Raw genomic sequence first — 27084 nt, 5'->3', positions numbered from 1 at the left:
ATGTTAAGTAATGTGTGTTACCATTCTTCTAGTTATAGACATGCTTTGGTATTGACTGCTTCAGTATAGCCCTAGGGAAGAAAAGGAAATTTTTTTTCTTCCTTAACATCCATGGTTTTCATATCCACACCTTAAAAATGGTGATCTGGCATTCTGGTAACTTAATGTACGGGAAAAGCTGCATAACCAGCATTGAGAATGTCTTAGTAAGTTATTGGAACACAAGAAATGCCTGCATGCTCTGAGAGGGTACTCAGTTTTTATGAGGTCACACCTGGGCTTTGTGCATCAGTGTAGTACCTGTGTTTACATGCAACTTAATTTCTGTCTTTTCGATGTACTGATCTACCGCAAACCTCAGAATTAACTTGTTTGCAGTCAAAATCCTCTGTAATAGAATTTAACAGTGGATTTAGTGGACACATAAGAGACAGCTTGGTGGTTCTGTTGTATCAAGACAAATACATTTGGTTTTTTTTTTAGTCATCTGAGTTATTTAGTCTCCTTTGGACTGCAGATACTAGTACAACTTGTGTGTGTCATTTTAGTGTTCTGATTTTGGTACAGATAGATTATTTTTTTTCCTTCAAGATACCAATTACTTCCATATATACAGATCACATTATGAAATATAGTGCAACAGCTGGATGCGTTATTAACCACATACATATTGAAATAAAATTTTTCTGGCATGGAATTGTCATTGCACAGCAGGGCATGATAGATACAGGAATGTGTAGTGGACAGTGTGTCCTGCTGTTAAAATAGTTGGGAAAAGAATTATTGAACTTCAGGATATTCTGAAAATTGCTGTGTTCACAAATTTAGTGATTCTGTTTGTTTCTATTTACCTTTTTTGGAAAGGCATGTCTTAAATAACTTGAGATAATTTGTTGTTGTTGTTCTTAAGGAAAAAGTCCATGGCAATGTTCTTCACTGTATCTGTACTAGTGAAGAGGATGATAATCTGGGCTTACCTGATGTTACCCGTGATGAGAAATTTTGGCATTTAATACCGAAATGTCATTAATTTTTGAAAAATACTTGCTCTGGCATGGTCATAGACAGAATTGACGTGACAACATGGTCAGTAGCTGGTAACAATTTGGAAATAAAAGATTATGCTAATGTACAGTTTTCTTGAAATGTGATAGTAAATGAATGTTTTGCTTAAACCCTGCCCACCCTTTTAAAATACATTTTCATGCTTATCTCTTAAAGTAAACAGTAACTTCGCTTCCCTTTGATCTGTCATAACATTTCCTTTGACAGTCATTTACATATGTGCCAGTTTTTCTTCAAGAGTTCTTATTGTTTCTATATTTATTTTGACATACCTAATAAGAGAGAAAGTTGATCCTGTGGTCTAGGCACTCTGTCAATGCCATTTTGGCATATTCCTCTGAACTAAAAGGTAGAAATATAACCTACGAGAGATTATAATAGGTTAGGATCCTGATAGTATCTTGATACTGCAACAAATACCATATGTTCTCAATAGCCCAAGTTAAAAGACTGCCTGTACGTATTTGTAACATTCAGCAGAGGTGGACTTCAGAGTTGGGCGTGTGAGAACTTGTTGAGGTTACAGCCTTTCGTATAGAATCTAGAGTACCTTGCAGCAATCTTCTGTCCCAAGATGTTTCAGTGTTAGGGCTTCTGCCCTAGGATATTGGGCATTTTGCTTAGATACTTGTGTTTTCTGTGGTTTGGGTCAAAATAACTGGTTTTTTACCATGTGAAATATGGAAAGGTTGCTGACTTACTGTTGTCAGTAATGATTATAATGTATGTCCAAAACCTTATCTGCTGTCTGTAATTTTGCTTCTTTCTGAGGTAGTTTATTACTTTCTTGCAGTACTTGGGTTACTTTGCCAAATTACTTTCTAAACTATGTAATTTACCTTCTGAATTGCAAAAAGGGCATAATTTTTACTCTGAAGAGTTTGTTTTGTGGGTTTGGTGTGTGTGTGTTGGTGTGTGGTTTTTTTTTCCCTCTTTAAATCTAGTATTTACAATAAAGGCTTGTTTGTTATGCCAGAGTTGGTTCAGCTAAACCAGTGCTTTTTGGGTTTACTACTTTGGTCTGCTGATGTTAATACATGTGTTGTATAGAGAGACAGCAGAATGAATGCTGTTGTTCTGGTTGCGTAATAGCTTTATGAGGCCAGGGAAGAAAATGCCAAGTGAGCTTCCCTTACAGTGGCTTCCTTTAAACTGCTCTCTCAGGGCAGAGTTGACTGACTTTACCAAGACATTATAAATGGAAAGAAATTGAATGGAATAGTAAACCAGAAAAGTTTATTTCCTACGTTCATCTGAAACTCAAGGAATTAAAGATGAAGTTTGAAATAATTTTTAACTGTAAACACCGTGCAGTTGTAGGTAGAGCTTTCTTCTTAAACAAGCTTAGATTCATTGTAAGATGAATCAGATGAAAGTTAAAGGAGATACAGCAAAATAAAATGGTTATTATTATTTTTTTTCCAGTAATGTAGTTGATAACTCATTATTGGCGTACAGACAGGCACACAAATTATGTTTCCCCCTCTTCGTTTTTCTAGTCAGCTAATTTTCTTCTAGCTATTTTGTGGATATTTACTGTGGGTGAAATATAAATATGGGGAAGCTAATTTGCGCTGTGTGGCCTTCCAGTAAGAAAGGGGCTTGTATGTCTGGAGCAGCATAGAATAAGATAAAACTTTCATGACTGCTACATACCTTACTAACAGAAGGAAAACCTGTCTGGTATGAATACTGCGGACAGTTGACTAGTCTCCATTTGCCCAGCCAAATTGCAAAGTATTTGCTGTTAGACATATTCGCCTTTACCAGACTTCAACATTTCCACTGCAGCCATGGACTTGGTTTATATAACTAAAAAGTATTTTATGATGTCTTAAATTGAAATAAGCCTTTTTACTCAAAAGTAGGAAATAAGGCTATAGTGAATGGATTACTCTGTAATGGCCCATTAAAGCTTTCCATTTTATGGAGAGTGAATTAAAAGAAAGGATTATTTGAGTAACACATTGTTTGTGCATAATAATGTAATCTGGATATGACACGTTTCCTAAAACCATGATGTTTAGCCATGTGGTTTTGGTTTTAAAAATGAGTTGAGAAGGAGAAAGTAGGATTTGGTTTCTGAATGATTAATCTGTTGGTTAACCTCTGGAGAGCAAGAGTGTTGGAATTTATGCACAGCTTTCCAGTTTCAGAATGGATTACTGAAAAGAGTTTGTGAGAATTGAATGTAGACAAATGGAGAAAAGAGGAGAGTGAGTTATATGCTGGGGTAATAGAAGAGACATTTCTAATTCTGGTTACAACATGGATTTTTTTTTTTCCCCTGTTGGCTTAGGGAAGTTGCATCATCTAAGTCTAATTTGCTCTTCTATCTGAGAAATAAACACGTTAATATTTTGTGAGTTTTTAAGTCTTAAGTAAAATGTGTTCAGAGATTTCAATGAATTCCTTAAAGTAATACTATCAACACAACCAGTCAATGCATCCAATGATGAACTTGAGTTCAGACTTCACAGGAAGTCTTTTGTGTGGTTTGATAGATTATTCTTTTTCTTCCTCTGAAGTTCAGAGGGTTTTGTGTTGGAGTTCTTATGTAACTTGAAATGTTTGTGTGTCCCTTTGAAATTTGTCATTTCTTTAAGATTTCTGATGATAGGAAAGTACTAGTGTGCGTTTGTTTCAGCTTTGGGACTTTGATTGGAACATGGGTTTGTGCAGTAGTTGACAACACTTTCTATTCTGTCTGTGGTTGATATTATTTTTTTAAATCTTTATTGGAATTATTTTTATTAGAGGAATTCCAGCTGAGTTTTTGTACATCAACGAAGTCTGTAGTTGTTTTGATCCATATACTGTTTTACTTGGGTTGCTTTAGTTTTGAAAGTCTTACTCTAATTTTTCTACTACTTTAAAAAGGAAAAAGCATATGGAAGTAGTTGTATCTGGGTCTTTTGTATGCCATTTTAGTTAGCATTCTAATGAAAGTGGTTTTGGTGTTTTATTTTTTAGAACTTTGGTTTCACGTTTTAGGACATCAGAATGTATACTTCGTAACAAAGTAGGACTGTAACTTCACAGGAGGCCTAAACAGGAATAAGTGTGGATTTCCACATCTTTCCTCTCATTTCCAGTTCTTCTAAAAGCTTTTAAGTTCTAATTGTTAATGTAAGCAAATACGCTTGCAGCTCGAGTAGTTAGATCATAAATTTTTAGAACTTGGTCAGTAAATGAAGGAAACAAAAAAAACTGAAATGATGTAATTTAAGACTTGATTTTAAATGTATTTTTATAATGGATAACATTTCTTGCAGTGTTGAATCATTTTAACTTTCGTATTTCTTCTGTAGCTTTTGCCACTAGTTTTCATTTATCTCAGTTTTTGTTTCCTTTCCCTTAAGCAATCTTAGAATTTCTTTATATAGTTTTAACGCTATTTTTAGGCACCTATTGGCTTTCCTTCTGCACTGAAAGAAATAACCTGTGTCACAGGCCATATTTAGATCATTGCTGAACCTTCCAGTGTGTATTTATAATCTTATATCTGTGATAACAGAATCTGTTGCCATAGAGAAGGTTATGGCTGTGTAGGAGTATTTTGTATTTCTGAGCCACTATATACTTCTTACTAGACTTATTAAAGAGAATATTGTCAAAAGATACAAGATGCTAAAATAAAGGTTTCATTAAAACTTGTTGATTTTTTTTTTTAAAGAATTACTTTATTTTGTCTTTATTTTCCTCTCAGCATATCATTACTTCTTGTCCTTTACTGTTACAGTATTATTAATATCCATTGCTTTACAGTAGTTACTTTGGGTTTTGGATTTAGATGCCTGTATATCAAGCTTGTTGGAATACATTTCTTTCTTACTGTACAGAACTGAACTCAAAAAGTCTGAGAGTAGATGTTTATTGAAGTTAGTGGGAACACCACACCACCTTACTTGAGTTATGTTTTTGTGTGGGTTTTTTTTTTTTTTTTAAATTGCAGACATCATATATATGTATGGAAGAATTAGTGTTCCAGTGAAATGCCGGTTTCTGGTATTGCAGAAGTTGTCTAAAAAGTGCTAGTTCAGCCCTGTCAAATTTGGCCTTTTCAGCAGAAGAGCATGTTATTTTCTCTTTTCTCCTTTTGTTGTCTGTTGAACCTGTTGGGTTGTGAGTAGAAAATAGTCAGCCTTGGCAGAACTTACACGGAGAAAAATCTCACTCTAAACTTCAGAATTAATATTTTTCTATTTTTAATATACTAATGTGTATCTTTATAGAAAAAAAATGTACCAAATAGTAGTTTAATATGTAGTGAAAATTGTTTGGTGTTTTAATTTATATAGACCCTTTTATTGCCTAAGGCCCTTTTATTGCCTTAGGTAACAAGCTTAATAAAATTCATGCTAAATCTTTGACATGCTTGTTAAAATATTCCTGATTTGTAAACATTGTTAAGTATCTTTTTATTGCATGTTGAAGCAGAAATATGCATATTATAGTATGTTGTAAAGGCTAGACTATGATATCTTAACTGTATGTAACAAATTGTTCTGCTTAACATTTTGTCTTTCTTTTTTTTTTTTTGTGGTTTATTTTGGTTTAGGTTGGTTGGAGTACTGCAAGAGATTATTATACATTTCTTTGGTCACCTATGCCAGAAAATTATGTGGAAGGATCAACAGTTAACTGCGTACTGACTTTTCAAGGTGAATATAAAGCAGTGTCTACCTCTATATTCCAAACTACACAGCTTTTTAAATACTTACCTACTTTTTACAGTGTTGAGGCTTGTATAACAGTTCTAGACTTTTGAAAGCGTAAATTGGAGGAGAGTTTTCCGCACTTCACTGTGTGAAGTTCAATCTTATTTTAGATGCCAAAGAAATTGTATGGGAAAGTATGTGACTCAGTATGGTTTTACATAGTAATTGACAATATTCATGGCTGGTAGAAAGGGAAGCTCTGCTGGAAACTGTTCAAAGTCAGAAAATGACTTTGTTTAATCATCGGTAGGGTTTTTTAATCATGGCATCTCTTAACGTCTTGTGTCTTTACATTGTCTTTAGTCTCTGGACTAAAATATCACTCCCAATATAAAATGATTTTTGTGAAAGAAAAATAATGTAGATGACAGTTTGGCGAAGATTCAGAGTTGTTGGGGAGTAGCAGAGGACCTTTTGATGATGAGGAATTGATGCGAATGACTGAGTTTTTAAAAAAATAAAGAATGAAACAGAAAAAGTTACACCACTGTACAAATCTATAGTATAACTGCATAGTGTAACTATGGAGGTCAGAACCTCTCCCCTTCCCAATCTCAAAAAAAGACCTAGTATTGCAAATTAACAAAGCGCTACAAGGAAGAACAAAGTCCAGAAATCGCTTCTGTGTAAAGGTGTGGAGTTACAAACATAACAGAGCCACGCTCCTTTCATTAAATATAAAAAGGGACAACAGCCATGGACTGTGGCCTAGCAGGTTAGGAGGAACTTTGTTTCCAAGAGGGGGTGGTGCAGCACTTGAATTGAACAGATATCCCTGGTTTGGAAGGTTCAGAATTCCACACACTTGATTAGATGCAGCCACAATAGCGTCAGAGTGGTGCCGACAACAGTCTCTTTAGTGGGAGGTTGGGTGAGGTGACCTTCAGAACTTCTTTCTACCAGGTTTTTCAGCCTGGAAAAGGGAAATAGTGAGAAGTGATGGATGTCTCTAAAATCAGCTACCTGTGGCATGAGTGCATTATCCATTGATCATGTTTAAGGAAGTAGGAGCCATTGATGTAAGCTATCAAATGGCCAGCTCAAAATGGAGACAGAGGTGATACTTGTATAACACAGCCACTGCGCAGTGGCTTCTTGCCACAGGACAATACAAATGTAAAAAAAAACCCCAAACCTCTGCGTTTGAAGTTGCATGTGAAAAGAGCACCTCCATTAAAATTGTTTAATGCTTCTCTGCTTACTAACAGAATTTACTGTACAATCTTATGTTCTTTTTTAATTCCCAGATTTGGCTTTAATCTTTGTGTGTGTGTTTTTTGCTTAAAAATATAGAAAAATAATAATTGAAGTCTTGAAATTAATACTGTGTTCGCTTGTCTTGTTAAAGTTGCGAGTAGTGATAGCTTTGAGTTCAGTGTTCTTTCTCTGATTCACTTTTTCTGCGACTTTTGATGATGATTAGATCCAAATGCTCTGACCATTTTATAACCTTGAAATCAGTGAAAAGTATGTGTGCTCTGTAGCAACTGGAAGGATTTCATTAGTGTTTTTTAGTTACCTAAATACACTGAATGAATGAAATTGAGTTGGACTGAAACTCGGTGACCTAGAAACCTAGGATTCTACATGCCATTTTCAGTCCTTTTGTACTTAGAAGTTTTACCACACATGAAGAGACTAGGTAACTCTGTCCCATCCGATATGTTCCAAGCTGACAGTCTACCACTTTTATAGCACTGCCAGATTTAATCTCCAATCAGGTGGTCTCCCAGTTGTGTTTGGCAAGATATTTTAGTGCTGCTGAGATGAGATCAGTCAAGCTTGCAGGAGCTTAGTTAACTGAGGAAAGTAGTAAATGTTGTGTAGCATGCTTTATATATTTTTTTAAGTGATCAAGTGGATGTGCTGGAAGAAAATCATCAGGAATCATTTCTTTCCAGGGCATGTTAGATACAAGAAAAGAGGCTAAGTAGTTTTAAAATCAGTTTGTCTGAACCAATATTAAAACTTGATGGAACTGCAAAGTAGATTGTTAGGAATTTGTTTTGGCAAGTGTCACCTTGTTTAAGCATTGAACCAGGTAAGCTGAACTGCAGTGCTATATAGGAAAGTGTAGTTGAGTCTAAAGCACAGAATCCTGAGATTTTGAAGTTCTGATACTATTCCCTGAGCAATAGTTAAGAAAGTATAAGACTAATGGAAACATAAAATGCATGATACAAGTGCTGTCCATATAGTATGTATAATGTTTCGCGATTTGTAAAGGAAAAGTAGCTAAGAGTACTGGGAAAAGTATTCCAGGAATCTGGAATAAAAGTTGGTGTATGGAAATTAATAAGAAAGTTAGAAAAGGACCAGATTGAATTGTGGTGAAATATTAACAGAAATTGGTGTCATCACCTGCTGGATTGGACATTAGGTGAGGATTTATTATGCTGATGATATTCTCAGGCTGACTAGGGTATCTGATAATTGTTTCGAATAAAACTAGTTGGTTTTTGTACAACTAAACAGAGTAAGGCGTGGTTTCTTGCATTTACTAATAAAGGTAAAAATCTCATTAGTTCTGGAAATGATTGTTTACCATACACAATTATTACTGTGCAAATTCATGTGATGCAAGAGGCTTGATGTTGAAGCTTTAGTGGGAAATAGTTCAGTTGAATAGTCATACAGGAATTCTTCTGAAATAATTTGGTAGCAGCATGCAGTATTAATTACCTACAATAAAGATGATTTATCTTGCAAAGTCTAGAAGGATTTCTTTTTTTTTTTTTTAATTTTGAAAAACAAGCTCTTTTAAACTCCTTGGCCTTATCCATGCTTGCAGCTCGTTCACATTGTGTCAGCCATTTAAAGCATTCCAGTGCTTTGGCATTTAAAAATAGCAAAAGTCTGTTGTGATTACTACACAAAAACCATGCAAATAATTTTATCTGGTAAAGTTGCAGATGTCTTGTTGTTGCATGTTACTTTGTCTTGGTCTATTGTCTTCAGTTGTATAGGTATTCCAAGGCCAAAAAAGTCGCTTGCTCTTCTTGTGTGATTGTACAACTGTAACAATGTGGTCCCAATCCAGCCTCAGGGCATCTCATTGCTAATAATTCTGTCTGTTTCATAAATATATAAATGGCAGCTGTTTCCTAATGTATGTCGGATGATGTCTACACATATCACCTATTACCCAAGTGTCTTAAAAGCTAGGAGAAATGCTTGGGAGATAAAATTACTAAATAGGATAATTTTTCCTTTCTGCTGTTTGATGATTTATCTGTGCCTTACTGAGGTAATGATTATGAAATTTGTAAGTAAAACATGATCTGATAATCTGTTTCCAGATGGAGAATTGTATTTTTTAGAATGTTTCTTTAAATATGAATTTATTTTGATAGGATATTATCTACCAAATGATGATGGAGAATTTTACCAGTTCTGTTATGTGACTCATAAAGGAGAAATTCGTGGAGCAAGCACACCTTTCCAGTTTCGTACCTCTTCCCCTGTTGAAGAATTGCTCACTATGGAAGATGAAGGAAACTCTGATATGTTAGTGGTGACCACAAAAGCTGGACTTCTTGAGGTCTGATTCAACAATTTTAAAAGTGCTACTTCCATATTTTTTTCTCTATATACGTATTTACTTACACTCACAGGATATAGTATTGAAGAACAAACCAGGAGTAAAAAAAAAAAATATACGTGTAATCTATGTATTTCTGGCTTGTTCTTCACTATTTGATGGGAGTTCAGGATATTTGCAGGTTAAGCAATTAAAGATTTTAAACAGGTTATGGGTATGGTATAGCACTAAGCATAGAGTGGGAAACCATAAAAGAGTAGATAGTTTCCCATCTCTCACATCTGTACTTTCCAACTAACTGGATGGGGGTAGATACTCTTTGTATGAAATGGTGATTGTTGTAAGGAAAAAAATGAAGGAATTTATATACTTTTATTTCTGCACAAGTGAGGAGCCGTAGAAACTAAGCTGAATAATTGCAGTGCCTAAGTATGTTAGAATAACTTTTATTTTATTTAAAGCAGTATTCTGTATGTTATGTTCTTTGCTAGGTGGATGTGGTTATGCTTTTATGTTTACATACAGAGTCAAGATGTTTCCATTTCCTTTTTGATGTTTTGTAGGTTGACTTAAACACACAAAAAACCCAAACAAAAAACACCCAAACAAAAAAAACCTCAAACCACCAAACCAACTTGATTGTATGAGTTGCTTCTTGGAAAAACTGCTCAGTACAGTTTCCTTACCTTGCTATCAGATGTTTTATCCTTTTGTCCCTTGTGTGAAGCACCTCTGTGCATATATTCGATTTACAGTTTTCAAAATTAAAGGATAAGAGATTTAATACAGATGTACATCTGGGATAGTTTTGCCTTTCAGATATGTACTCACAGCACTAGAATTGAAGGAAAATGTTTTTTCAAACCTTTTTGATTATCTTGGTTCATAGAATCACAGAGTGGTTTGGGTTGGAAGAGACCTTTAAAAGTGTAGTCCAACCCCCAGTGAGCAGGGAAGTCTTCAAGCAGATCAGGTTGCTCAGAGCCCCATCCAACCTGACCTTGAATGTTTTCAGGGGTTGGGGTATCTACAGCCTCTCTAGGCAACCTGTACCAGTGTTTCACCACCCTCGTAAAAAATTTCTTCCTCATATCTAGTTTAAATGTCTCCTCTTTTAGTTTAAAACCGTTGCCCCTTGTTTTGTTGCAACAGGCCCTGCTAAAAAGTTTGTCCTCAACTTATGAGCTCCCTTTAAATATTGAAAGGCTGCCATTTGTGTGCTTGTCCTTAATTTTTGACTCTGTGTCTGTGTGGATTTTTTTTTGGTGAAACTCCTCAAATGCTTTAGAGAGCGTGTATGTGTCACTGCACTCAGCAGCCGCTTTTTCACCAAGCTGTCGTCATAATTAGCTCCTCTATATTTGCTGTCACTTGGGAACAGTAAAGGCAGTTCACAGAAGGAGGGAAAACTTGAGTATAAATCAAGACACTACAAAGTGTGCTGTCTAATGGTAATGTAGTGCTATTCAGTTAAAGCAATGAAATTTCAGAAATCTGGGAATAAGGGTAAAATGACCTAGCCAGAAGACACACGTTTTGTTCTTCTGCTCAAACACTGGAATAATTTGTTATCCACTTATTTGATAAGAATGCAGGGGAGAAAAATTACCAGAAAAGAATGTTTTTGTTTTTACAGTTTAAAATTGAAAAAATAGTAAAAGAAAAAGAAGAGCTGTTAAAGGTAACTTCTGTTCTGGAAAAGGAAACGACACAGCTGAGAGATCAAGTTGAAAGACTGGAAAAAGAACTTAACCATGAAAAGCAGAGATGTGACCAACTGCAAACAGAGCAAAAGGTTAGTTGTGTAACTGATTAAAGCTGACTCATAATGTCTGTAATCTTCCTTTTCCAAGAACCAGTTAAACTGGGTGAAAATCAGCTATCAAAACCCCTCGGCAGTTAGATAGACATTTTTACACTAGAATAGGTCAGTTCCTATTAACCTCCTGCCACTATTCCTTTTATGTTGTAAAATGGTTAAAATATTTAAGGCTTTTGGTACCAGGCTTGGTAAGATAATCGATTACAACTGTTACCAGATGTTTGACATTTAACTGTGGAATTCATAGTGAAAAGTGGTTTGTAGTTTAAAGTTTCCTGGCATTTGTCTTAAGATGGAGGAAGACTTTTCAAAAAAAACTCCCAGTAAAGAATAACTGCATAGAACACAGGGTATTGAAAATGGTAGAAAATTTTGGTACTAGAAGACTTAATAGAGAATGCTATTGCTAGGGCACACAAAGGGGGAAAAGTAGTCGCTTCTCCCAGAGGCTTCACAAAGGTTTGAAGACCTTAAGAGAAAAGAAGCACAAACCTAAAAATTAATTTACTGTGGTAATTGATAATGAAAAATATATATTCAACCTAAACTGAAACAAGCTTAATTCAGAATTCCACTTATGGTTAGGAGGAAATCTGATGTTATAAAAAAGGCACCAAAAAAGTTGGACCTAATCTATTTTTATGCTGCTGCTTTTTTAAAAAAACTACTTCTAGGAGAAGATTAAAAACATGTGGGAGGGAGGTGGTGACATAGACAAATTTGAAGTAATGAAGCCTATTTAATTTAGCTGTGGACAGCAGTTAATAGCCTATTTTGAAGTACTAGTATGTATATGTCAACAGTTCTGCGTGATACACCTTTTATAGAAAGGCATTTGTTAAGGGAATTTGAAACTTTGTAGTTTGCTTTTGAACAATCATAAGTGAAACGGACTACAGTGTTGGGTAAGGAAAAAAGAAAGGATAAAATCTTGTTTAGGAAAAATTTTTTCATTTAAAAGAATTATTTTAATTTCAAGTACATGGGAGAACTAGTTTAAATCAAGGAGACAGAATTAAATACCTAAATGTATGCATTGCATGGATTTGCAGAATCCTTGGTGGATAAATTTGAATGAGCTACAGAGGTGCTTTTCATTGTCATTTGAGGTTTTCATTTGAAAAAAATGTGTGAAAGTTAATTGTCAGTTCCAATCCATGTTAGCTTTACAGTACCTTTTTGGAACAATTTGTCAAATGGGATTTTGATGGCTGTCCAACAAGGAGACAGACTGTATAGGAACAAAATTGTCTTGCTACTTTCTCACACTTTCCTGTGAATTTTACAGTCAAAAATACTTTTGCCTTTAAGGTACTGGAACTTTGCAGTTAAAATTTAATTTCAGGAGTGTTTTGGTTTTTAGTTCGTTTCTGCCTTGTTGAAGTGATGATGCAGTGCGAAGAACTCTTATTTAGCTGAGCTATAAGCAGATCTTTAATCTGAGGCTGATGCAACTCTTCAGCGATTCGAAGTAGTATACAAGTTTGACATGTTTTCTGACTCACGCAGTTATTTTTTCTCTCATTTTCTCTTACTGTCTTATTTTACATCTTTTATGTTCTATTTTGTGTTTTTCTGTTGTTTAAAAAGCAAAAATCTGCAGATTTTTTAAAGAAACAGCTTTCATTTGTTTATATATTAATATATACTAATTAATTTTTTTGAAATATTGAATTTAGATAAAGGTTTAACTATTTGGAGTTCTATTAAAATATTTCTATATACTTTAGAGCATATTAGACTAAAGAAAAAAAACTAAAATAGCTCATGTAAGAAAATGCGTAAACACTACATCTCATTACCTTTGTAGTTCAAGAGGGAGCTGTGATAGAAATCTTTATTTCTGTTGAAAATAAAGCTAAGCTACCTGCGACTCCTGTACAATCTCTTGACATTTTTTTCCTTTTTGCAAGTACTTCCATCAAGAAATATGTAGATGATGTTTCTGTTTGTCTAAAAGCCCTCTAAAAAATCATAGTAGTACAAAGTACTATATTTAATAATGGCAATTGCATGGGCAAAGGTGGTGGATTCATTTCTGTAGACACTTGCACTTGGTTATGATTGAGTGCAGAACTATCTATGCTTGTAATGTTTTGGCAACTACTGTTTGTCACCAATTGTGTTGTGAAAAGGGGGAAGGGGTTATTGACGCCTTTATACAAAATACTTGTCGATCTCCCCCTTTTCTAAAAATCTTATTCTGTTTCTTTAGAGCAAATAATATGGGTATCTGAGTTCATGCATTTGTTTTTTTATCAAATAGCTTATTAAGCCGTATTTTTGTAAGTGAATTGAATCGAATGTGGGTAGTGTGGTTATCTTACTGTAGTACAGTGTAGCAAGTAGAAAGTAGATTAATGATGCAAAAGCTCCTAGTTCATAATATGAAAGTGTTTTGTTAAACCACAGTTCTGTTAAATCTTTTTTGTTCCTGTTCATTCATACGTTTAGGCTACTTTTCTCTTTTTAGTATTGATTTGTTATTGGTCCTTTGTTTTCACAAATAGCTCAGGGGTAGTGTGAATCATTGAGAAAAGTCTATAGAAACACTCATGTCTTACTAGAGACAGGGTAGTTGTTGATGGACATTACCATAGTTATGTCCCAGTTAGTGTTTCCCTCCCACTCCTGATTACTTGATCTCTCTTCCCTGCCTACTTACTGTTAAAGAATTCTGGGCAGTGGAATTATTCTCCTCTCTCTCTACTTTTGCCTTTTGTCTTTTAGAGGCTCCTTGGGGAAAATATTAGGAAGAAACAAGCCAGAAGTAGATAATTTTTTAGGAACATAGACTACTAAATCTTTTCAGGTGTAATACAATCAGTGCCCCACAAAGTTTGAATATTGGGCACTATGTATGTTTTTGAGTGGTGAAAAGGTGCTCGTCTCTTCAGTTTTGAAACCAGCTGAGGTGCTTCAGAAGTCTACAAGCAGCTGCAGATTCTGGTTTTGCTAACAGTGCCTTTACTGTTCAGGAGATACAGTCGTTTATTGCCTTCTTACAAGATAGCCATCTCATTTCCTACCAAAGATAGGAGAAACAAATGCATGCAAAGCATAAAGTGATAGTGTTCTGTTAGAATTGTTGAAACTGCTTCTGTAGGGTGTTAGGGCACTGTAAGTCGCTACTTGTCTCTAAATGTTTCTTTATTTTTTTTAATTTTTTTTTTTTAGGCTTGGGTTTGTAGCCTTTTTTTTTAGTATTTTATCACATTGGAGTAAAAAAAAAAAAAAAAATCTGTGTTTTCATTTGTTTCCAGCCCATCAGTGGTTCTGCAGTCTTAGTTTTCTTAGGTTGTCATCACCACCATCACAGAAAAAGAGTATTTGCAAGACCTGCAGCTCTGTGCTAGTCAGTGTTTGTGCTCAGAGGGAGTGTGCTTTCCAGCCCCCCCGTTTATAGTGCACACTTTATACGTTATGTTTATTACCATTACATTGTGTTAATTACCCTGCCCTGCCAAAGCTTAAGGTATTGTAGAATACAATTGAATTAAGACAAATTCAATCTTTATTTCTTCTAGGTAATCTTTTCCTCGTCAGTATTCCAGTGGCTGCTTAACAGCCTGTGTACTAGTACTGACAAGATCAGTTTAGGGAGGGGTTAAGTGAATCTTTCCCATTCTCCACTTTCTTCTCCTACCCTCGATGTGCACATTCTTCTAGTCTTCTTAAAAGGGCTGAATTTTCAGTTACGGGAAAACATAGTATTCCTCTGCAGCTTTCTTCATGCCATGTAAACCATGCCTAGCCTTTTTTTACCCCTCATGATAACAGTAAATTACCTCTTATAGAGTGAAGGTTTAGCTTAAACTGCTGCTAAAGAGTAAATGCAGAATTATTAAAGATGTTTCAGAAACGTCACATCTTCTTACAACCTTGTGGTACTGTTTCAGAGTAGCTTTGTTTCTACCAGGATGATAGTTCCTGATTGCATACTATTATTTAGAATCATGCTTTATATGTGGCTTGCAACTCAACTAATACAACACTGCTAAAATAATGATGTGATTACTCACTATGATTATTTTACTTATGAGGTTGACATATAGTATGTGGTCACTGGAACTGTTTCAGGTTACTTTTAGCATTTGAACTTTTCCTACTTTCTTTCTTTCTGAGATAATTATCTACTGGTTACATACTCAAGTATGTTGAGTCACATTAGTAAGTTGCTTTTGCCTCAATATATTTTACTTCTGGAAAAATTGAAGAACATTGAATCAAAACCTGAATGTGTCTTTATCTAGAAAATAATAATACAAATATTTTAAGCTGTATTTTTTCTACTTCATGAATATAAACATATATAACTAAGTAAAAAGGTTGCATGTTTTTTGGTCTCTGTGTTCCCAGTTTTGTGTGTACTTAAACTGTGTGTAAGCTCTTGGGCAGCAGTGCATGTGCCTGCTGTTTCAAGATTTAATATTTTAGTGCTGAACAAGAGAGTCATGCAGTAGTCATTGTGTCTGTCTTGCATGGGTCACTATTCTGACACTGAAACCATCCAAGTTTGTGAACACAGGTTTTGTAGCCTTTGTAGAGAGCAGAGCTTGCAGATATGCTTTTGCAATCATTTGTCTCCACCTAGTGGGAAGAGAGCACTTCTGAGCTGACTTTCATGTTACCGTGGTGACAAGTATTACTCCTGCTGCAGTAGTTTGCTTAAGTTAAACATTTAAATCAGAAGCAACAGATTTACAGATTACTTGCTCATTCTTTCATGCTTTGAACATTTGAATAGTGTTTCTATTTGACATTGGCATAAATTGAGGTAGAAGTTAATTTACTGACTTGAAAAACTTGTTCTTTTGTGCTCTTTGAAAGTTTAGTTCACTATTTAACTTTTAAAAAGTGGGCTAATTAATCTATCTGATGGGGAGTTTTAATAGGGCATCCATTTAAATCCACATTCTACTGACAGCTTCTACTCTCACAGTAGCTTTATTCATGGGAGAGTTCTTTTCAAATATCAAGGATTCATTTTAAATTGGCTTTTGATGCCATTTTATAAGGAGAGTTTGTCTGGTTAGGTATGACAGAATGCTGTTGTGCAGTGTGATGAGTCAGGAGTACAAGTGCCAGCTCAGTTCAGACCGCGTGCATAAAGGTAAGTGAATCAAGTGTTTCTTCAGTGCCTTTGTGGTATCTTAGGTTTTTGGAATAGAGAGACTTCAGTGTTTTTAGAGCAGTATTTCTGTTGCCAATCATAATCACAAAGGTAGAAGCTTAATATCATTGAATTTATCTGGAGCTCAGTTCTTTGAGATCATGCAGGCTCTGTGTTGTGAGCACACTCACATTTTGCAGTGGCTGCGGTGGTACTGTGTTGCATTCATCATTTGTCCCAGAGGCTCTGTAAACAGTGTGATGTCAGCCATGTGTTTTACATGATTCTGTTGGAGCTGCTATGATGTCAGTGGGATAAACAAAAGACTCCTGCAGATGATTTATCTAGATCCCCATTCTCTACAGAGTATGAAGCGTAATGGTTCCCCTGACATTAAACTACGTCCAGATGAATCAAACAGCTGATATGTGAAAAATGCTTCAGCTTGCTTTTTTTTAAATAAATTGCTTTGTATTTGATGAATTGACTTCTTTCGATTTCAGAGTTGCGTAGCTTTTTTAACATTTCGTTCTTCTTCGTTACAATGTATGCATTCTATAAAAAGTAAAATAAAGAATGCAGATACTAGCTGTTAAAGGTAAATGTTTTAGGAGAGGAATGGCTTTTAAAAATTGGAGAGGGAGTTTTACTTGTGATAAAATGTGAAGGTGAAGCAGAAAAAAGCATGCTGCCTGTTGCATACTGCAAGATGTCACAGCTGGAAATAGTTTCAGGTTGTATTTTTCAAGTATTTTCTTCTGCCTGTGGGATCTCTCTCTGCCTTAAGTATGTTTGAAATGCCTTGTGTGTTGCTTTACAGGAAGGGATTTTGCTTTGCATCCATTGACTGAACTGTACTCTGAAATGTTTTACTGGAGTTGCAAGATCCACTAGAAATAAGAAATAAGTAGGGAAAGTGTGTTCTTGAGTATTGAATGAGAATCTAGAAATTTTATGGCTCCTCCATTCTCAAATTAAAGATTATTAGTCCTTTTGTAGCAGGAGTTTAATAAATACATTTTAAACATGTTTCAGGGAAGAGCACAGGCATGATCTTCGCATATGCTATATGAGGTTTCAGTCAGTGCATTTACGATTAGGTTACACAAACTAGAAGTGACTGATCTGTAATTTAGAACTTTCAGCAGCTGTTTGTTAGGCACTGTAAACAAACCACATTATGTGTACTTGCAGCTCTTTGTCGGGGGAGGACAGTGTTTCATGTGATTGCAATGAAATTAATTTTAAAATAATCAATCTTAAGTCTTTTGCCGTTTTAGAATAGCCGTAAAGATTTTGGTGGCCGCATTTTCTTGTTCCCTGTCTGAAGGTACATTGGAATTTTCAAAGTGGAATTTTGATTCTGGGAAAGATAAAATCACGTGACAACTATGTTAAATTTTCTTTGTTTCATTTCACTAGTGAAACTTCTGGTAGTTACAGGAATTTTCATTTTGGTAGCTCTTTTTTTGCAGCAGTGAAGCTACCTTAAGTAATTTCTGCTTATTCTGACTTTTGCGGTGCTGTTTCCTTCCTCCATCCATAAGGCTGTTTCAGCTCTAGGGAAGGAGGGGAGAAGGAGGAGCTGGATTTGTAAATGAATTAAAGATACAATCCAGAGTAAAAATAACCTTAAAATTGTTGGACATTTTTAAATCAGTTCAGTAAAATGATTCATCCTCTTGCTGTGCTTTTCTTTCTCTTAATAAAGAGAAGAAAAGGTATAATATCTGTAAATGTGCCAGAGAAATTAAGAGAAATTAAGCAAACAATATTTACAGAAATTAATTAGTTTTTGTAATAGAGGTTGTACATGTAGTTGATGTGTTTATTATGTTTTTGCCTTTAAGACTCCTCCTAAAACACAGTCGACTTTTACCTGTGAAACAGTCTAAGAGTGCTCATTTTAAACTTTATAGGCTCTGAAACTGCTGTAACCAGAGCATATGGGACTACGATTGCAACATCTAAATTGAATTGCTAAGAATTCTGTAAAATAACATGTTGTCTCTAAAAAGTAATCCTTTTTTCTTTCAAAACTGTAGGCCTAAGTTGTATCTAAACAAGTTTATTAGGTGAGAATCTGTCAAGTGTGGAACTTTTACATTTTAATACCATGTCCCTTTAGAATAACTAGCAAAGCAGCATCCATTGTAATGCTGTTTGTGGAGTGCATTTTTTTCAGGCTATTAATTCCTTTTAATACATGTTACCTTTGGCAGCCTGTTTGAACTGTTTGTACAGTTTGTATATATAATGTATCAGATTAAATTCTTTTGAAGGCGGTTGGCTTACAACAGTTACAGTTAGACCAAAGTTGTGTTTCGAGAAAACACAGATATGCATTGAAATACTTTTTACTATACTAGACTTTCAGAACAGGGGCAAGTAATTAGTCACCACTGCACTAGGGAAGAAGCAGTTATAATGTGTGGCGTTGTTGCTGCTGGTTATACAGCAAGTTTTACTTGGAATGCTGACTTTAATTAAAATATCCTGCCTTCATTACACAAAGTACATATATTTTTGGTTGCAGGAAACTGATAGCTCTTCAAAAATAAAGACCTCATGAAAATTGTGGGTCATCTCCAATGCTGTTTTTAAAGAGAGATGGTGCATTCATGATCCCTTGAAGTTCTTTATTATAGTAAAGCATATAATAAAGCCATTTGGAGTTTAAATAGTTGCAGTGTATTAGTCCTCTTCTTTTTTTTTTTACAGCTTGTGTAACAAAAATAAAAACCTACTTTATGTGCTGGCATCGTGTTTAGGAAGTGTTTGAGTCAGCAGTTACATTTGCCACCCCTCACAATTCACCCCCCCACCCCCTCCCAAAATCATAACGCCCAAACTTCTGTTTAGTTGCTTGTAAAAGCAGGACTTAATTACATTTGTGAACAGTGTATTTTGACAATTAATGAGTAAAACCAGTCCTCATTATATTTTATTGTACTTAAAACATTGTTAGTGAGGTTGGAACCTGGCCGGTAGGGGTTCTCTGTAAACTCTGGCTGATGTTTCTCTTGATGTAACAGTACAGTCTTGTTGTTTCAGGCATTGAGCATTGTTTAAAAATGAATAGATGAACTAGTGCTTTACTCTTCCAAATGCAAAATAGAAAAACAACTTTTACCTTAGTATCTTCACAAACACTTTTAAGTCATGCTGTTGTCAGGCACTTTGGTCAGTCTGTCTTGACCTTGTTTACACGTTGATTCATACCACTGTCATGGTTGATACTAAGCTGAGCTTTACTGAATTTTGATATCAGAAATAGGAGCTTATTATCTTGGTATGTTCTACTTTAGTGTTCTTAATTTCTTTTCTCAAGAAGATAGTTTATATTAAAAACATTGGGTTTGTGTGTTATTTAAGATGACCTGACATTAAATGGCTGTTTCACTGCAGTGGTGACAACTTTTAGCTGTCTGGTGCCTTAGAATAGTACGGATGTTACTGTAATTGGATAAACAATGCAGTACTTAAAAGTGGCTTTCAATCTTGCATCTGTTAGCTTTCCAACAAAGGAATCTGTTTCGAGTGTTGTTATCATGGAATCATAGAATGGTTTGGATTGGAAGGGACCTAAAGATCACCTAGTTCCATCCCCGTGCCATGGGCAGGGATGCTTTCCACTAGACCATGTTGCTCAACGCCCCCATCCAGATGGCCTCGAACACCTCCAGGGATGGGGCCTCTACACCTTCTCGGGGAAACCCATTCCAGAGCCTCATCAGCCTCATAGTTAAGAATTTCTAAATTTTATATCCAGTGTAAATCTAACCTTTCTCAGTTTAAAGCCATTACCCCTTGACCTGTCACTACATGCTCTTTTTTGTAGGCCCAGAGTCTGAGACATAAATCCCACGATTGCTTCATGAGCTTCTGTGAGCTTTGTGATACCTTGCACACGTTCTGTCTGGTAGAATATAGCATATGTCGTAACTAGCGCTCCATCAGGAGTTCTTCCATTTTTTCTGCTTTTGCCTGTAGTTGCTTTTACTGTGGCTTTCTTGAGTGGTGTTAACTGTCTGATCAAATGCAAACTATCGTTCTTTTCAAGTAAAAGAATGTACAAAGGAAAATAGAAGTTCGTTTATGTTTTCTAAGCTGGGCAGTCGATCATAGTTTGCAGAAGGGTGATGGGAAAAGATATGAAATACAGCTTGCTTTGTCCAGTACTCTGAAGTCTTTGATGGTTTCTATGTAACTGAGTGCTTGCACCAGGACAAACTCCATGTTTACTCTTTCTTAATATCTTAACTGCATGTAGCAACTTAAACATATATATTCAATATACGTATTTTTATATATATATATTCAGAATGGGCTTATAATACATTTTAAGGAAGAGAAGAAATCTAATAACCATATTTTAGCATTAATTCAAATAGCATGTTGTAGTTCTGAAAATATGCATTCTTGAATGACATCTATTTGCAATTCTTTTAAAGAATAATATTCAAGCATCAGAAGGTCTTAAAACTGAAATTGATGATTTGAAGAAGAAGCATGACGAGGCTACTTCAAAAGTTCTCCAGCTTGAAGAAGATATAATGACTGTTACTCAAAAAGCCATTGCAAAAGAAACCGAGTTAGACAGGTATTTATTAATTTTGTTCTTACCTTCCTTTTTTTACTGTTTCTTTCCATAGGCATTTTTTAAACTATTTTTAATGTATACATTGATTTTCTGTATTAATAGTTTTGTACTGTTAATTTGTCAATATCTTAGTCTGAAGGACAAACTGAAGAAAGTGTCGCTTGAGAAGGAGCAGCTTGAATGTGTGTTAAAGACAGAAAAGGATGAGAAAGAACTTTATAAGGTAAGTTATTCCTTGTATACACTGAAATGAAGTGGTTTGAAATAAAGGTAATAATGTTTTATGGAGAAGTCTGATAAATTTAATTTCCAGGGAAAACAGGAAATGGATAACTTCTATGAACAGGTTTTTAAGACAGTTATAGATATTCTATATAAAAATGAATGGGAAAAATAGGATCTGAATTCATACCATAATATAGAAAGGTCTCTAAGAAGGAGAATGGATCACCCATTTGTTAAAATGCAGGCATAGTAAGAAAACGTAATAGGTGCTAATGAGGAAGTTCTTTAGCTGCACAGTGCATCAGCCGGCAGCTGGTTTTCTTAACACATTTTTTCGTAAGTAATTTACTTTCTGCTCTTCTAAGTTCTTCAGACTGTGTTTTCTAGGTCCCTGTTCTTGAGTCTTCTGCATAACTCTGAGAAGCTTTAGTAGGATATAAATTGCATTGATTTTTACTAGCAAAGCTGATTGCTTTTGGTGGTATTGATTAAAAGAAAATAAAGTAGTGCCTCCCGCCCCCAAGGAAAAAAAAATGTTCTGTGCTAAAATAATTAAATCCTTAGTTTGTCTGAAACAAATCAGGTGTATCTAAAAGATTATTTCTGTTCACAAGAAAATATCTTTGTGTCAGACAGTTTAGATATACACTGGAAGTCGTAAAACCTCAAAATAGCTTTCAGAAGCAACAAATAATTGTTTGTAAATAAGCAACACAGATCTTCTAGTGTTGAGTTGGCAAATTGTGTGTTCCTTTCTAGGCCTAATGTGAGAGACTTGATGATATCTTAAAAACAGTGATAAATTTGTTAAAAGTAGTTTGCTGTGAATACTGCTGATGTAGTCATCTTAGATGATTGCAAGTAGATAATGCTAGATGATTAATTTCTCTTTAGTTTTCTTCAAGTTGCTTGTTCTTTACTTGTGCTTAGTTGTCCAGCATTTGTGAAGAGAGGAGTTAATTCTGAATAACCTTGATGCAGACAGAAATCTGGGCCTTAATTTCTAGCTGCAGAGTGGAGCTGTTGTTAGATGATCCAAGCTGAAAGAATTCCAGCCAGAAAATTTGTGCTGGAGGGCAGTGATATTATAAAATGCTTAATTTTTCTCTTTACCTGTTCTAATGTGTCTCAGAGATGAGTTAGACTTTAGTGAACGTTCAGAGGGACAGATGAACAGTAGTTTTCATAATGTGGAAGAGGAGTTTGACATTTTTTAGCATCATTACAGATACACTTGAAGAATACAGAAATAGAAAACACCAAACTAGTAAAAGAAATCCAGACGTTTAAGACTTTGGATGCAAACAAAGAAAATATGATATCGTATTATAAAGAGGAGGTTGGCAGATTACAGCTGTTTATAGCTGAAAAAGAAAATATGAAGAAAGCTATTTTGCTCTCCTCATCAAACAAGGTAAGCATTACTAATATAATTTGCCTTGTTTAAATAAAAATATCTAAAATAATATTTATATGACAAGAGAGAGGAAGAAGTTGAAGGTTATAGTGTTCTCAGTAGATGGAGAAAATAAGCAAAAGAGTGAATTCTGTTTTAGTTTTGCACATTCTGAGGTTGTTGAGGGTGTTTCACGTGAACTGAGCTGAACTGTGTGTGAGAAAGTATTTTGTGACTTCAGTAAAAGGGGTTTACTCCTCTTAGTTGCTTTTAACCTTGTGAAAAAGGAAAGAGATGAGGAAGAGAGAATATGTAAGAATGTAGGTATGTTGAAACTGCAGCAGGTGGTGGAGGAGAAAAGAGGGGATTTTGAAAGATGCAGAGGGAGTTGTTAGGTGAGTGTACTGTGAAGGTACAATGATATAAAACCTGAGAAAGGATAAGATGCCGTATAAATGGACTAAATTGAGAACTCAGTAATAAGAATGTTGATGGTACTGCTATGGAAGAGGTGATTTTTTGCTGTGTAGTAGGGTAGCGTTGTGGTTAGCAAGCCATGTGTTCAGTAGGAGAGTGGAATTGCTGAAGAACTGGTTGTCCATGGTCTAGGCTGGGTGACTTTGGACTAGTTTTGGAGTGGTCCTGCGGACAGAATACCTATTAGGTGTTTGTTCCTGATGTGCAGCTTCTTATTCTGTTTCATCCAAAAGGAATGCAGTTTTTGTGCCCTGATACTGTTCTGTCCTGCGATCTACAATGTGATAGGGAATGGTGGAATTGACTGAGAGTTTTACTTCACAAATACGCTCTTGATCCAAATGAGAGAGTTAATTTAGACAAAGCCTTTGAGGCCCACATGGAAAAGTCAGACTTTATCTTGTGTATCTTGCCAGTCTTACCACAGAAAAAGCAATCTAGATCTTGAAAGATTAGAAATTGTGTTCAAGTAATGTGAGTTATGAATATAAAATTTAAGGAGCAGTGCTATTCAGAATGGAAATAGCAAGAGAACAAAAAGAACATGCTATCTTGCTTTAAATTAGAGATTACTTTGTTTTAGGCTTTTGACAGTTCTACAGTTTTGGTTCTGAATTTTTCAAATTACACCTGTGTTTTACTTTGAAGTAAAAACATGTTAGGGGTGTGTGTGTGCCAATGCTGCAGAAACCAAATGTTTGTCATTTATTAGTCTTGAAGTGCTTGTGACATTTCTGGTGGGATCATTAACATTTTTGTCTTATAGCGTGCAACTGCAGATATTTGCTGAAATATGTAATTATGATACGTGTGCTATAGGAATAGCTATGGGTCTGGATTTGGGGCACTTCCTGGTCCATCCATCTTCATAAATGTTTGCAATATGTATTAATAATCCTCTGGACTTTCTGTGTGAAATCTTCATTAAAAAATTAACAAGTAATGGACTAGATACATGAGTTTGTCTAGACTCAAGAATATGAGATGGTTATGCCTTCAGGAAGCCCAGAAACTGCAAGAAGTTTATAGTAGCTTTGAAAAATACCCTTTTGGTGGTGATCCCTGGGGGTTTTCTGAGGAAGGAGAGGCCAGTAGTGCAGCTTGGTCACTTGGCCCTTGGGCTGCCCTGTTGGGGCTGCAGTAGTACTGAGTTTTACTGCTGCATGCTGCACCTTACTCTTGTTACTTTTTGTTCTCGGTTCCCTCTGACAAGCTTTTGTTGTGCAAGATCTTGGGAAACAGCTGTGAGAAAAACATCCCAAAGCTGCTTTACAGTGTCTTGTATCCCAGTTGTAGGCATTGTACGACCTCTTACTCTGTTGTTACCTGCGGCATCTCACTGTGGGCAGAACTTTGGTTTTGATAGGAAGGGTTGGACTCGATGATCCGGTGGGTGTCTTCCAACCTGGTTATTCTATGATTCTGTGATTCTATGAATCCGGATGGCCCTTTTTGCCCACTGAGAGTTCTGCAGTGATAAGAACAAAGGTGTTTGAGAAAGCTGAAGGACTTTTTTGGGCATATGCCTAAAACTAAACCTGAAAATACAACAAAAATCCAGAATAGATAAAATATTTTAATTTGTCTGTATGTAATATGTTTGCACTCCATTTTTAGCAAATAGTGCAAAGGGTGAAAATGATGCTTTGGTGCTAACTTCTTGATTTAGTAGGTTTGCTAAAGCCACCAGGAAAACTCGTGTTTTCTTTCAAATATTTCTCATGCTTAGGCTAACCTTTATTTAAACCTTGAATTAAAAAAAAATGGATTCTTTTCACTCTCTTCTCTTTCCCAGGAGGATGCAAGTATTTTAAAAGAACAGCTTCGCAAAGCTGAAGACCAAATTCAGGCTAGCAAGCAAGAAGCTGTCCTAATGTCAAAAGAGCTGAGTGATGCAGTAAACGTGCGAGATAAGACGATGGCAGATCTTCACAGTGAACGCCTGGAAAATGAAAAACTGAAAAAGCAGCTTGCTGATGCGTTAGCTGAACTTAAAAAAATCACAGCTTTGAAAAGTGAACAGGTAGATTGTCAGTATTTAGTATTGAAGTTTGTCTGTATTTATAAAATCTGTTAGAGCTAGCTTTGTCAAAGTTGGGGAATAAAATTTGTGTCTAGATGGTTAGTGCAAATGATTATCAGATTCTTTTTTGGCATGCAACATACTACCTTAAATCAAGTGTACGTTAGCTGATTTGGAAGGCTGGTAAGAAAAGGTGGTTTATGCTGCTACGTAGAGCAACTCCCCTTCACCTCTAGATTATTTTCACAGAATAATACTGTATTTATCTATTATCTGTGTTATTTTGAATCCCTTTCTTAATTTATATGAGTCACGATGGCATTAAAAGTTAATTCAGATTAGGAATTGATAGAATCTTTATGATATTTTTCCTGGTTGATGGATTTTCTCTTAATTCTTATGAGTCCTTCCAGTATTTGTGGTCAAAGTTAACTTGCTTTAGTATTTAAAGTTATAAAAATATTAATGTAATGGAAACTGTCTTGACTTTCTTCATCTTGGGTAAAAATCTAGTGAGCTAGTGTTTCATCATTCTGACTTAAATGAGCTTTGTACCAAATCCTCAATAACTGCAATTGTATTGGATTAATTCACTACTAGGAGTACTGTAAAGATGTAGGAGTTCAAAAAAATACATGGAGCTGAACAGTAATTAAGATAGTGTAGTAAATGCAAAGTGAATAGTACAGCCCTCAAAAGAACCGTTATATTTAAAGTATCCAAGAATTGCATGTTTTTTCTAAGAATTTCAATTATGTACAACGTTTTTGAAATGCATCCTAAAAGAAGTAGCAGATCATCTGAATGACTCCAGTTACCAGAAAGTGTCCTAATGTGGCATATTTCCAATTGGTAAATGTAGTTGGCTTAGCTCATGTATCAGTGTTACAGCTCAACTGAACTGCTTACAGTAGAAACATAGTGAATGTGACAGAATAGAATTGTGGTCTGCCCATTATTGCTCCGTGGCTGTACTTGTCTATAAGATAGCTACAACGTTCAGACTTTTGGTATGCGTTAATCAGCCCATAAAATAAAAATCCTTTTACCTGCCTCTGGAATTATACCATTGCCTATTTATTCCCTCAGCATGTCCTGCTTGGAATGAAGTTCAGCACAGATGCTGCCTCTGTCTGTTCTCTACTACTGTATTCCTTTCCTTCCCACAAACATTATGCTTTCTTTAATTGAAAAAAGTCTTTTTAGGAAATAGTGATATTGCAACAAAAAGGGTAACAGTTTCTATTTTTTTTTTTTTAAGGAAGCTTCAAACACAGCAGAGCAGGAACTACGCAGAGAAGTAGAAGATCTGAAGCTTCGTCTGCAAATGGCTGCTGACCACTACAAGGAAAAATTCAAAGAGTGTCAAAAACTTCAAAAACAAGTAAACAAGTTTACAGAACAGGCAGTAAGTAGAATGGGAGAAATTACACTTGCTTTTTGTAACTTTTCAGCAACTGCCTTATTTCCTTCTAAAAAAATAGTATTTCTAAAAAGGATGAAAACATGCAGTAAGCAATGGCTCCTTAATTTAACATTTTCTTCCATAAAACTAAATTACTTCTGTGATTGTTTTAGTTGATTGTTGAAATGAAGCATATGATTTATAGCCATGGGTGTGTTTAGAAAGCTAAGAGTTTGGATGAACCTATAAGCATGATGTAGTTCAAGTAAGAATTTTGAAACTCAAGCGGGAAAGAAATCCATAATTACTACCTCTATTCAGTGCCACCACCAACACAAAAAGCAACACAGACCCAAAAGTGGGGGAAATGGAGAACTTTGAGGAGGATTTGAAAGTGATGTGGGGAGAAAATTTCCATAATGCAGTACGTAGTTGTATTGCATATGTATTTTGTATTCTTATCTCTCTCCTAAGCTTTGTTCCATAGATAAATGAGGCTTTTGCAATGATAACGAGTCTTATGCCATACAGTAAGTGAACATTTTAGCAAGTTTTAAATGGATTTCAGAGCAGAGTTCTTCAGAATTTTGTGGAAATCAGTGATTGAGTCAGAGAGGAACTCAAACAGGGAAGAGGCCTGTGAGCAATGGCAAGGTGTACAAATGTGAATTCTTTAGAAAAACAGACTTAAGC

At 35.4% G+C, this 27084-nt stretch overlaps 1 protein-coding gene across 5 annotated transcripts in view; it reads left to right on the top strand.

The window, feature by feature from the left end:
* TAX1BP1 (Tax1 binding protein 1) overlaps positions 1-27084 on the top strand; it is a 53968-nt gene that overhangs the window by 9062 nt on the left and 17822 nt on the right. For 4 of the 5 annotated variants that reach the window (XM_069860222.1, XM_069860221.1, XM_069860219.1 and 1 more), the window contains exons 3-10: positions 5627-5729; positions 9140-9327; positions 10964-11122; positions 20717-20865; positions 20998-21088; positions 22319-22504; positions 24759-24986; positions 26248-26394. In XM_069860222.1, coding sequence (XP_069716323.1) covers positions 5627-5729; positions 9140-9327; positions 10964-11122; positions 20717-20865; positions 20998-21088; positions 22319-22504; positions 24759-24986; positions 26248-26394 — 1251 coding nt within the window. The remainder of the gene's footprint in view (positions 1-5626; positions 5730-9139; positions 9328-10963; positions 11123-20716; positions 20866-20997; positions 21089-22318; positions 22505-24758; positions 24987-26247; positions 26395-27084) is intronic. The other variant, XM_069860220.1, reaches the window with a different exon arrangement.

The sequence above is a fragment of the Phaenicophaeus curvirostris genome, chromosome 6, assembly GCF_032191515.1.
Source record: "Phaenicophaeus curvirostris isolate KB17595 chromosome 6, BPBGC_Pcur_1.0, whole genome shotgun sequence".
NCBI lineage: Eukaryota > Metazoa > Chordata > Aves > Cuculiformes > Cuculidae > Phaenicophaeus > Phaenicophaeus curvirostris.
Note: the sequence above shows the minus strand (reverse complement) of the source record. Positions and strands in the feature narration are given on the sequence as shown.